This window comes from Chiloscyllium punctatum, chromosome 1 (assembly GCF_047496795.1).
Source record: "Chiloscyllium punctatum isolate Juve2018m chromosome 1, sChiPun1.3, whole genome shotgun sequence".
Classification (NCBI taxonomy): Eukaryota; Metazoa; Chordata; class Chondrichthyes; order Orectolobiformes; family Hemiscylliidae; genus Chiloscyllium; species Chiloscyllium punctatum.
Window position 1 is genome coordinate 129,901,848 of NC_092739.1, and position 13,281 is coordinate 129,915,128.

Here is a 13,281-nt window from a genome sequence, read left to right on the forward strand (position 1 = left end):
GGTATCCTGTACCTAAAATGAAGGTGACATCACCAACTTTTAACTGCACTCGTTTGACTGTACGTGACAATAAAGGCTATTCTATTCCATTCTATTTTGCAAGACTAAAATAATTAAATGTTCTGTAATTTGAAGAAAAGAGTCTATTACACATTTTGAAGCATAGGTAGGTTGGGCTATTACATAATAAGGACATCTAGAGAAATCTAGAGACACAAAAAATAATTAAGCTCGTCAAGTCCACTCCAGTGACATCCATTTATGATAATTCTCTAATGGATCTCTTTTCAATGGCCAAAATTAATCCTCGTTTTAGGATCATTAACCTTTCTTCTGTAACCTTTTCAAAATCTCTTTAACCTTCTATCATTCTGACAGGCCAATCTCTTTTTAAATGTACAATTTGACCCTGGAACAATTACCTTCTCTGCAAATTAATTTCAAATATCTACTCTTCTGTGACAGAAAAAGCTTTTATTCTCATTTTTAACCTTGCTCAAGTCTTCTGAATTTTGAACCTTTGCCCTCTAGTCCTATGTGTGCTATTCATAATAAATAGCTCATGTTCTTATCCTTCGCTTTTGAAAACAGCCAAAGTGGTTCCCCTCAGCCTTTTCTCCAGTGAAAATAAGTTTAATTGGTTGAGATTGTCATTTCGATGTAGTCCTCTAAGGCATGGAAGTACATTGGATAGTAACTCTGAATACTTTTTCACATATCTATATCTTTTTGGAGACTGGGCAAAACAGTTTACAAGAACATTATTGATCTGTGTGTTTTGAAGTGGCAGAGTTATTTTTCTCATGCACTCTTTTAAAGTTACAGAACACATATTTCAAAATCATTTTCCGTTCGGTGCCCCCTATTCAATTTGACATTATAAATGTGTCAATACCAACTGCAGACAGGGGATGAAATAAACCTGGAGAATTCCAGAGAAACTCAGCATATGTCAAGATGGAGACAAACAGAGCTAAGATTTTGAGTCCAATACGACTCTTCTTCAGAGCAGGGTCATACAAGCAACCAACTGATTTATTTGTTTACTACTGGGTTCTGAAGAAGTGTTGGTGGAGTTAAAGTGAGAATTTAGGAAGCATGGATAATAAGTTTGTAGATGATACCAAAATCAGTGGTATAGTAGACTGATTACAAAGGGATCGTGATCAATTGGACAATGGGCAATTTGCATAAATATGAGGTGTTGCATTTTGGAAACATGAGTCTTACACAGTTAATGGTAAAGCCCTGGGGAGTGTTGTCAAACAGGGAGACTTAGAGCATCATGTACATAGTTCCTTGAAAGTTGCGTCACAGGTAGACAGAATAGTAAAGAAGGTGTTTGGTGAGTTTGCTTTCACTGGCCATGGCATGGATTATAGGAGTTGGGAGCCCATGTTGAGGTTGTACAGGATGTTGGTGAGCACACTTTTGGAGTACTGTGTACAGTTCTGTTCACCCTGCTATAGGAAGAAAGTTATTAAATTGGAGAGAATGCAGAGAAGATTTGCAAGGATGTTACTGAGACCAGACAGTTTGAGTTATAAGGAAAAGCTGGATAGGCTGGGAATTCTTTCAGTGGAGTGTCAGAGATTGAGGGGCCACCTTATAGAGCTTTATAAGATGAAGAGGGGCATAGGTATGGTGAATAGCAAAGGTCTTTTCCTTAGGGTAGTGGAGTTCTGAACTGGAAGGCGTAACTTTACAGTAAGGGGAGAAAGATTTAATAGGGACCAAAAAGCAGTTTGTTCATCCAGACGATAGTTTACATATTAAATGAACTGTCAGAGGAAGTGATAGATGCTGGTACACTTACAACTTCTAAAAGATATTTGGACAGGTATATTAATAGGAGAGGGTTAGAGGGATACGGGCCAAATACAGGCAAACGGGACTAGTTTAGTTTGGGAAACTTGGTCAGCATAGATGAGTTAGACCAAAGGGTCTGTTTCCATGCTGTCTGACTCTATGACTGTATAACTGTTTCTCTCCACAAGTGCTGCCATACCTGCTGAGTTTCTCTAGTATTTACAGTCTTTGTTTCAGGGTTTCAGCATTGAGCAGCAATTACTGTTTTATATGCTGTTGCATTGTTTTGAAACTTTGGAGAAATAAAAAAGTCAAAACAACAGCACTTTTAAAAGGGAGAGGAACAGACAAAGGAAGCACATTGTGAGGTCAGTGCAGGAGGGGAAGGGGGAGAGAGAGAGAGAGAGAGAGAAAGAAAGAAAGAATCCTGCACTGCTAACTGCCACAGCAGTGAACCTACACAATTATTGCCTTTGCTGTTGAATTCATGTATCACTGGACATCGGAGTGCATCTGGGAAAATGAACAAACAGTGAAATTCACAACTAATCTTGGAGGAACCTGTTTGGGAGAGGTCACAGCACAGAAACAGGCAAGCGGATATTTTACTCATGGCCTTACAGTCAGTCTGTAGTAGTGAGCAGAGTGGGTTCTTTCTTGATTATATGTTTTATTGAGATATGTCTCTTGATTAAACTTAAAATATAAGCCATAGGTATTACATTAGCCTGGAGCAGTGTTTTGTAGAGGAATAAGATCGTGCTATTTTCTGGGTCTGTAGATTGAAAGAAGCAAAAATGGCCTGTAGTAAAGTGATATGCTCTTCTTGTTGGATGTGAGAGTTTTGGGAGAGTTTACGTGGTGCTGAGGATTATATCTGCAATAAATGCTGTTGGTTGCGAATCCTATCAGATCAATTGGATCGGTTGCAGAGACAGTTAGAGGCAATGAGGAATTTACAAGACCAAGGGGATGTAATGGATGGCAGTTTTAGGAAGGGGAGAATGTCTCAGATACAGTCACATAGATGGGTTAACTCCAGGAAAGGTAAGAGAGGTAGGCAGCTAGTGCAGGAGTCTTCTGTGGCTATCCCCATTTCAAACAAGTGTGCTGTTTTGGAAAATGTAGGGGGTGATGGATTCTCAAGAGAATGTAGCACAAGCAGCCAAGTTTCTGGCATTGAGACTGGCTCTAATGCAATGAGGAGTATGTCAGGTTCCAAGAGGGGACTCTCTAGTCCAAGGTACAGACAGACATTTCTGTGGCCAGCAGTGAAAAATCAGAATCGTGTGTTGCTTCCCTGGTGCCAGGATCAAGAATGTCTCAGAGAGGGTGCAGAATGTTCTCAAGGGGGAGATGAGCTAGCAGGAGACCATTGTACACATTGGAACCAATGACATAGGAAGGGAAAAGGTTGAGATTCTGAAGGAAGATTACAGAGAGTTAGGCAAGAATTTAAAAAAGAGGTCCTTGAAAGGAGTAATATCTGGATTACTCACGGTGCTATGAGCTAGTGAGGCAGGAAAAGGAGGATAGAGCAGACGAATGGATGACTGAGGAGCTGGTGTATGGGAGAAGGATTCACATTTTTGGATTATTGGAAGCCCTTTTGGGGTAGAAGTGACCTATACAAGAAGGACAGATCACATCTAAATTGGAAGGGGACTAATATACTGGCAGGGAGATTTACTAGAGCTGCTCGGGAGGATTTAAACTAGTACGGTGAAGGGCGGAGGGGACCCCGGGAGATAGCTGGGGGGGGTGGGTGGGACTCAGGGAGATAGTGAGGAAAGAGATCAATCTGAGACTGGTACAGTTGAGTCAAACCGTCAGGGCAGGCAGGGACAAAGCAGAGAACAGGGTAGGACTGATAAATTACACTGCATTTATTTCAATGCATGAGGCCTAACAGGAAAGGCGAATGAACTCAGAGTATGGTTCGGAACATGGGACTGGGATATCATAGTAATTACCGAAACATGGATCAGGGATGAACAAGACTGGCAGCTTAATGTTCCAGAATACAAATGCTACAGGAAGGATAGAAAGGGAGGCAAGGGAGGAGGGGGAGTGGTGTTTTTGATAAGGGATAGCATTACAGCTGTACTGAGGGAGGATATTCCCAGAAGTACATCCAGGGAAGTTAGTTGGGTGGAACTGGGAAATAAGAAAGGGATTATCACTTATTGGGATTGTATTATAGACCCCCTAATAGTCAGAGGGAAATTGAGAAACAATTTTGTAAGGAGATCTCAGTTATCTATAAGAATAATAGGGTGGTTATGGCAGGGGACTTTAACTTTCCAAACATAGACTGGGACTGCCATAGTGTTAATGGTTTAGATAGAGAGAAGTTTGTTAAGATTAGAGTCCCAACAGTGTGGAAACAGGCCCTTTGGCCCAACCAGTCCACACCGACCCTCCGAAGAGTAACCCACCTGACCCATTTCCCTCAGACTAATGCACCTAACCCCATCGGCAATTTAGCATGGCCAATTCACTGGACCTGTACATTTTTGGACTGTGGGACGAAACCAGAGCACCCGGAGGAAACCCACGCAGACACGGGGAGAATGTGCAAACTCCACACAGTCAGTCGCCTGAGGCTGGAATCAAATCGGGGATCCTAGTGCTGTGAGGCAGCAGTGCTAACTATTGAGCCACCATGCAAAACTATTATGATTCACTATGTGGACGTACCTACTAGAGAAGGTGCAAAATTTGACCTACTCTTGGGAAATAAGGCAGGACAGGTGACTGAGGTGTCAGTGGGGGAGCACTTTGGGGCCAGTGACCAGAATTCTATTTGTTTTAAAATAGTGATGGAAAAGGATAGACCAGATCTAAAAGTTGAAGTTCTAAATTGGAGAAAGGCCAATTTTGACGGTATTAGTCAAGGACTTTCAAAAGCTGACTGGGGGCAGGTGTTCACGGGTAAAGGGATGGCTGGAAAATAGGAAGCCTTCAGAAATGAGATAATAAGAATCCAGAGAAAGTGTATTCCTGTCAGGGTGAAAGGGAAGGCTGGTAGGTATAGGGAATGCTGGATGACTAAAGAAATTGAGAGTTTGGTTAAGAAACAGAAGGAAGCATATGCCAGGTATAGACAGGATAGATCAAGTGAATCCTTAGAAGAGTATAAAGGTAGTAGGAGTATACTTAAGAGGGAAATCAGGAGGGCAAAAAGGGGACATGAGATAGCTTTGGCAAGAATTAAGGAGAATCAAAAGGGTTTTTACAAATACATTAAGAACAAAAGGGTAACTAGGGAGATCTGCAGGCGGCCTTTGTGTGGAGCCGCAAGATTAGATTAGATTAGATTACTTACAGTGTGGAAGTAGGAGATGGGGGAGATGCTAAACGAGTATTTTGCATCATTATTTACTGCAGAGAAGGACATGGAATATATAGACTGTCAGGAAATAGATGGTAACACCTTGCAAAATGTCCATATTACAGAGGAGTATGTGCTGGATGTTTTGAAACACTCTAAATTGGATAAATCCCCAGGACCTCATCAGGTGTACCCTAGAACTCTGTGGGAAGCTAGAGAAGTGATTGCTGTGCCTGTTACTGTGATATTTGTATCATAAATAGTCACAGGTGAAGTTCCGGAAAACTGGAGATTGGCTAACGTGGTGCCACTGGTTAAGAAGGGTTAAAAAGACAAGCCAGGGAACTATAGACCAGTGAGCCTGACATCGATGGTGAGCAGGCTGTTGGTGGACAAGATGTATACATATTTGGAAAAACAAGGATTGATTCAGGATAGTCAACATGGCTTTGTGCGTGGGAAATCATGTCTCACAAACTTGATTGAGTTTTTGAAGGAGTAACAAAGAGGATTGATGAGGGCAGAGTGGTAGATGTGATCTACATGGAATTCAGTGAGGCATTCGTCAAGGTTCCCCATGGGAGATTGGTTAGCAAGGTTAGATCTCATAGAATACAGGGAGAACTAACCATTTGGATACAGAACTGGCTCAAAGGTAGAAGACAGAGGGTGGTGGTGGATGGTTGTTTTTCAGACTGGAGGCCTGTGACCAGTGGAGTGCTGGATCCACTACTTTTCATCATTTATATAAATGATTTGGATGTGAGCATAAGAGGTACAGTTAGTAAGTTTGCAGATAACACCAAAATTGGAGGTGTAGTGGACAGCGAAGAAGTTTACCTCAGATAACAACAGGATCTTGACCAGATGGGCCAATGGGCTGAGAAGTGGCAGATGGAGTTCAATTTGGATAAATGTGAGTCTCTGCATTTTGGGAAAGCAAATCTTAGCAGGACTTATACACTTCATGGTAAGGTCCTAGGGAGTATTGCTGAACAAAGAGATCTTGGAGTGCAGGTTCATAGCTCCTTGAAAGTGGAGTCGCAGGATAGTGAAGAAGGCGTTTGATATGCTTTCCTTTATTGGTCAGAGTATTGAGTACAGGACTTATGTTGCGGCTGTACAGGACATTGGTTAGGCCACTGTTGGAATATTGCATGCAATTCTGGTCTCCTTCCTATCGGAAAGATGTTGTGAAACTTGAAAGGGTTCAGAAAAGATTTACAAGGATGTTGTTGGGGTTGGAGGATTTGAGCTACAGGGAGAGGCTGAACAGGCTGGAGCTGTTTTCCCTGGAGTGTCGGAGGCTGAGGGGTGACCTTATGGACGTTTATAAAACCATGAGGGGCATGGATAGGATAAATAGACAAAGTCTTTTCCCTGGGTTGGGGAGTCCAGACTAGAGGTTTAGGGTGAGAGAGGAAAGATATAAATGAGACCTAGGGGGCAGCTTATTTCATGGAGAGGGTGGTATGTATATGGAATGATCTTCCAGAGGAAGTGGTGGAGGCTGGTACAATTGTAACATTTAAAAGGCACCTGGAAGGGTATATGAATAGAAAGGGTTTGGAGGGATATGGGCCGGGTGCTGGCAGGTGGGACTAGATTGGGATATCTGGCTGGCATGGACGGGTTGGACCGAAGGGTCTGTTTCCATGCTGTACATCTCTATGACTCTATCTGCAGTATTCTTCATTTATAAGGGGAGGAAATAAGCCGTTCACCGGATCCTGTTGAAGATTCACTGAAAAGGTACAAACCTCACCTTCCTGACAGTTTTCACTGACCCTCTGACTCTGATTTTATACACCACTGCAAGCCAGTCAAATTTTGCAAATTACATTTTGTGCTCCTGAGGCTGTTGAGGTTGAATTTAGCACACTGGTCCCTATTTAAATTTCCAATGTAAGTAATACGTTGATGTTTTACAGAGTTAAATTGAAAATAAATCCCCAAGGACCTGGATGGTAAATGGATGTTTTAGTCATTATTTTACAGCTATTTTGTTTGTTTAGATGGCTTTATGAAAATAATGAAGCAACTTCAAGGTGATCTTTTATTTGTAAGACTGCCAATTAAAGACTATTATAAATTTTATGCAATTATATATATATTGTTTAATTTAAAGTCACATATCTCACACTTCTGTTTTTGCAACTTTCATGCATTATCATACAGGAAGATGATTATGTTAATGACAGTGGACTATTAATCCAAACACCCAGATGATTCCTGTTGGTACATTGGTTCAAATTCCTGCATGGCAGCTGGAAGAATTTGAATTCAATCGAACAATAGTCATCAGTAATAATAATCATGAAACTGGCTTCAATTGTTGGAAACACTCATCAAGTTCACAAATGTTTGCCATCTTTACCTGATCTGCCCTATGTCAGACTCCAGACCTATATTTGACTCTGAATTGCCCTCTGAAATGACATTCCATTCGAGGGCAGTCAGGGATATCCTCATCCCATCAATGAATTTAAAAAATATATATCCAGTGCACACTTTTAACTTCCCAGCTGTAAAATTATTATAAGGTTTATAAGGCAAACTCAGCTCTGCCTATATATATATATATATATATACACACACACACACATATATAGATTTGTGTCTCAGGTCTACTTTCTAACAGCAATCAGACTGTGACCATACATTAGTTTATCCGAAGTTCAGTTCAGTGAACTTGCAGGGTTTCTAACAGATAAGGTGACACTATTTTCAGATTACTTGAAAGTCTGATGTAAACACAACACTGACTGTTGCTGGACTAAAATCAGGAACTACCTGAGAAACTCAGCAAGTTCTCTTCCGAGTCATATTGGACTGGAAACATTCACTCTGTTTCTCTCTCCACAAATGCTGTCAGATGTACTGCTTTTCTCCAGTACTTCCTGCTTCTTTTTCAGATTTCTAGCATCTTCAGTATCTGCTTTTGTACTAATAATTGCTGAGTATGCATCCATTTTGAGAAACTTTACAATGTAGAGAAACAGGTTTATTCATGATCATGAAAGGTTCTCAAGCTCCACCTTGCAAAGGAATGCATTAATTAGAACTGAATTACTACTGCAACTTACTTATCCAGTTTCTCACATTCAGAAAACTCTGTTGACTCGTTAGATCAAAGATTAATAAAAATCCCATGGCATCTCTGAAAAAGGCTGTGGTGAGGCTTCGAAACCTAGGAATGAAGAAAAATAATGCAATAAACCATCTGAAAAAAAAACAAGTTGTCAATCCCTTATCATTACACTCTGTCACAGTGGAATATTGCTTTAGGAATTTCTGGCTTGCAAATCAAAACATAACATTATTTTCTCTAGCAATGAAAATTCTTGTTGCTTGAGAAGTAATTTATTTTAAGTATATTTTTCCCTATTGATTGTGACATTGAAGGCTATTATTTCACTGATATTTTTTGAGCCTTCCCAGTTCAATAATCTTCTGTGGTCAAGAGGACTAGCAAAACATTTTCAAGCCTACTCTGCAGTAGTGGGGGGGGGATGAGTACACTTAGCGAGGTGACTTTTCCTATGGACAACTGTTTGGCTTTACAAGGTAAGAACTTAAAAGGGTAGAAGAAAAGAACAGGAAAGGAAAAGAAAAAGTCCAAAGGTTTGCAAGTTAGGTGTTTTGGCCATGATAAATTACTCCGCAGTATTCAGGGATGTGCAGGCTCTGTGGGTTAGGCATGGTAAATGTAAGCTTTATGGGGATAGTGCGGGGTGGGGGGAGGCGGGGGGGTGTTTCTGAGTCCGGGTGTGATCCTTTTTGGAGGGTCAGTGCAGACCCGATGGGTTGAATGGCCCTTTACTGTACTGGAGGGATTCAATGATTGTATGACAGTGTAACAGGTTGAAGCAGCCAAATATTGGGGCAAATTCTCACACACACACACAAACAAACACACACACACACACACACACACATCTTGACCCTATGCCATTATTCCTACTGCCCAACCATCCATTAAACTATCACATATGGGTAGACTTACATAACTCAACTTTGCTCTTTTAAAAGCATAGCAAACTCTCATGTAGCTCAGTATAAGAATTATTCACCAGGCATTGCTGGTCAGAGTTTCAGTTCCTGTACTGCACAACAGCAGAATGGTAGCGAGAGCAAATCTACACCCCCAGCTATGAGGCCCAAATGCCTGAATCTTTAACATTGCTGGTCATTTGACAATGAGAATCATTGCTATAAAGTTTGCATTTCTTAAAGGACTTGTGTTACCGCAGTGTATCTTTATTTTGATTTCCTCACAAAAACAATGGAACTTAGTTCAGACCCATTTCCCTTTGACTAATGCATCTAACACCTAACCTGCATATCTTTGGATTGTGGAAGGAAACCAGAGCACCCTGAGAAAACCCATGCAGACACTGGGAGAATGTGCAAACTCCACACAGACAGTCGCCCAAGGCTGGAATCAAACCTGGGTCCCTGGTGCTGTGAGGCAGCAGTGCTAACCACTGAGCCACCATTTGTTGTCACATGTACCAATACTAGCACTATTACATTTACTAATTATGTACCAGCTATATCTTTTGAAAACATTTTATATGCACTTTTTTTTAAAATCTGCTTATGAGACATGGGCATTGCTGGCTGGCCAGCATTTATTGCTCATCCCTAGTTGTCCTTGAGAGCATAGTGATGAACTGCCTTCTTGAACCATTGCAGACCACATGCTGGAGGTAGACCCAGAATGCCAAATCAGAATGCTGAGTGGCTTGGAGGGGAACTTGCAAATGGCGATGCTCCCATATGTCTGCTGCCCTTGTCCTTCTAGATGGTAAGGGTCATGGGTTCAGAAGATGCTGCTAAGGACCCATGATGAATTTTACAGTGCATCTTGTAGATAGTATATATTGCTGCTACTGAGTGTCAGTGTTGGAGGGAGTGAATGTTTGTGGATGTGGTATCAGTCTTGGATGGTGTCAAGCTTATTCGTGTTGTTGAGGCTGATAAGATTCATGCATGTTTGATTGAAACACTTTCAATTAGAGCTCTTCTTCAGCTTTGACAACTCAGGCACACTAATGGTCAGCGGTCTCTCAGGTTTCCAAACTTGTCAGTCAGTTCACGCAATGCATGGACTGTGTCTAAAGAATATTTTTCTCTCTGTGTTCATTGAACCATTGACATGTTATTCCTATTTCTGTCTACAAACCAAACAATGTTTCTCACTTGTAGCACCATTTTCCATTGGGTAATGACTGCCTTCCAAAAGTCAGCACTTGAGGTCCTCCAGGAGGATGTTAATAGTTTGGCAAAGAATATTTTTCACACACAAATAAAAGATGTGAGCAACAGAAGCAAGAATTGTACACAATAGAATTTGAATTTGAAATTTGGAATTATAGAATATCTTGACAATATATATTTATATTACCAATGTTTAGGCATTGCTTAAAGTAAATGAATTATTTACAGAGCCGTTGAGGACTCAGGGTCTGTACTCATTGGAGTTTTGAAGGATGAGGGGGATCTGATTGAAACATAAAAAACTGAGATACCTAAATAGAGTGGAGAAGATGGTTTTACTGGTAGGAAAGACTAGGACCCAAGAAGACAGCCTCAGAGTGAAGGGACAACCCTTTAGTACTGAAATAAGGAGGAATTTCTTCAGCCAGAGGTTGGTGAATCTTTGGAACTCATTGCCACAGAAGGTTGTGAAGGTCAAGTCATTGAGAGTGTTTAAGACAGAGATAGTTAGGGTCTTGATTGGTAGAGTGATCAACAGCTACAGGCAGAAGGCAGGAGAATTGGGTTGAATGGTTGAATGGCGTAGCAGACTGAATGGTCCAAATGGCCTAATGTTGCTCCCATGTCCAATATTCTTATGATCTTACTTAAAACATATAAACATTTTTGTGCTCAGAGCAGAAATGTTACATTAACTATTTGGCAGCAGTGAAAACATTTGCAGACGTATTTATAATGTCATTCAGCATTAAATAACCCTCTTTCACATAGATAATTTAACATAGAACAGCAGAGGCGACATGCTAAATATTTCTTACAAACCCAGTAAAACATCTGATATCTGTCCATAGTTAATTAATGAGCAGATTAAATATGTACAAAGGACAAACCACAGTGGAGGCTGATTATCTGACACAGAAAGAGATAACATGGGGAAACTCCGCAGATCAGGCAGAAATCACAAAGGGAACCAGAATTAATGTTTCAGGTCAATGACCTTTCATTTGACATGCTGAATATTTCCAGACTCTATTATCAAGCAATGTTACCAACTTGTAATCAAAGGAACAGCTAAAAAATCTTCTGGTTAACTAAATGTAAGGGTTAAATTCCCTCTTATGTTACACTCCCTTAGACAGGCCAGAATCAAATTGAAGGCAGAATCATTTTGAAAGCCCAATGGCTTTAAAATCTCCCTTATAACTTTTAAAAGAATTCATTCATAGGATGTGAGTGTCACTGGCTGGCCAGCATTTATTGTCCGTCACTAGTTGCCTTGAGAAAGTGGTGGTGAGCTGCCTTCTTGAACTGCTGTAGTCAACCTACTATGGCCATTAAAAAGTGAATGCCAAGATTTTGACCCAGCAACAGAGAAGGAAAGGTGATATATTTCTAAGTCACGATGGTGAGTGGCTTGGAGAGGAACCTGGAGGTAGTGGTGCTCCCAGGTATCTACAGCCCTAGTCCCTCTACATGGAAGTGGTCAAGCATATGGAGATGCTGTCTGAGGATCCTTGGTGAATTTCCGTAGTTCATCTCGTGGATAGTATACCCTGCTGCTACCGTGTTTTAGTGGTGGAGGGAATGGATGTTTGTGGATGTAGTGCTGATCAAGTGGGTTGCTTTGCCTTGGATGATGTCAAGCCTCTTGAGTGTTGTTGGAGCTGTACTCATCCAGGCAAGTGGGAAGTATTCCATCACACTCCTTACTTATTTCTTGTAAATGATGGACAGGCTTTGGGGAATCAAGGAATACCACAGTATTCCTAGCCTTTGATCTTCTCTTGGGGCTATTGTGTTTCTGTAGCCAAATTTCTGGTCAATGGTAACCCCAAAGATATTGATAGCCGGCGGTGGGCGGGGGGGGGGGGGCAGAATTCAGTGATGGTAATACCATTGAATTTCAAGGAGCAGAGGTTAGATTGTTTCTTATTGGAAATGGTAATAGTCTGGCATTTTTGCAATTCAAATGTTACTTGCCACCAGTCAGCCCAACCTTGGATATTGTCAAGATCTTGTTCCATTTGAACATGGACTGTTTCAGTATCAGAGGTGTCCCAAATGGTGCTGAACATTGTGCAACCATTGGTGAACATCCCCACTTATGACCTTATGATGGAGGGAAGGCCATTGATGAAGCAATTGAAGATGGTTGGACCTAGGAAATTATCCTGAGGAACTCCTGCAGAGATGACCTGGACTAACCTCTTCCAACCAGAACCACCTTCCTGTGTGCCAGGTATGATTCCAAGCAGTGGAAAGTTTACCCACGATACCCATTTATTCCAGTTTTGCTCGGACTCCTGAGGCCACATTTGGTCAATGTGGCCTGCAGTCAAAAGTTGTTAGAATTTGAATTAAGTAAAAAACCTGGGATTAAGATTCTAGTCATGTCCATGAAAACACTGCTGAATATTGGAAAAACCCAACTGGTTCACTAATATTGTTTAGGAGGGAAATCTGCCATTCGTACCTGGTCTGGCTTACATGTGGCTATAGACCGACAACAATGTGGTTGAATCTCTCTGCCCTCAGGGCAATTAGGGATGAGTAATAAATACTGACCAGTGATGTTTACATTCCATGCATGAATACAAAAAAAATCTCACCTCAGCCCTGAAATTCAGCTCTTTTGTCCATGTTCGAACCAAGGCTGTAATGAGGTCAGGAGCTGAGTGGCCTTGGCAGAACCCAGGGTGTCACTGAGCAGGTTATTGCTAAGCAAGCATTGTTTGATAGCACTGTTGATGATACCTTCCATCACTTTACTGATGAGCAAGAGTAGACTGATGGGGCGGTAATTGGCCGGGTTGGATTTGTCCTGCTTTTTATGTAGGACATACCTGGGTAATTTTCCATATTGTCGGGTAATTGCCAGTGTTGTAACTGTACTGGAGGAACTTGGCTAGGGGCAT

The 13,281-nt window shown here is 41.3% G+C and overlaps 1 protein-coding gene across 3 annotated transcripts in view; it reads right to left on the reverse strand.

Annotated features, from left to right (window-relative positions):
- rab27b (RAB27B, member RAS oncogene family) overlaps positions 1 to 13,281 on the reverse strand; it is a 151,726-nt gene that overhangs the window by 9,178 nt on the left and 129,267 nt on the right. For all 3 annotated transcript variants that reach the window (XM_072574125.1, XM_072574115.1, XM_072574135.1), the window contains exon 4: positions 8,230 to 8,333. In XM_072574125.1, the coding sequence (XP_072430226.1) occupies positions 8,230 to 8,333 (104 nt within the window). The remainder of the gene's footprint in view (positions 1 to 8,229; positions 8,334 to 13,281) is intronic.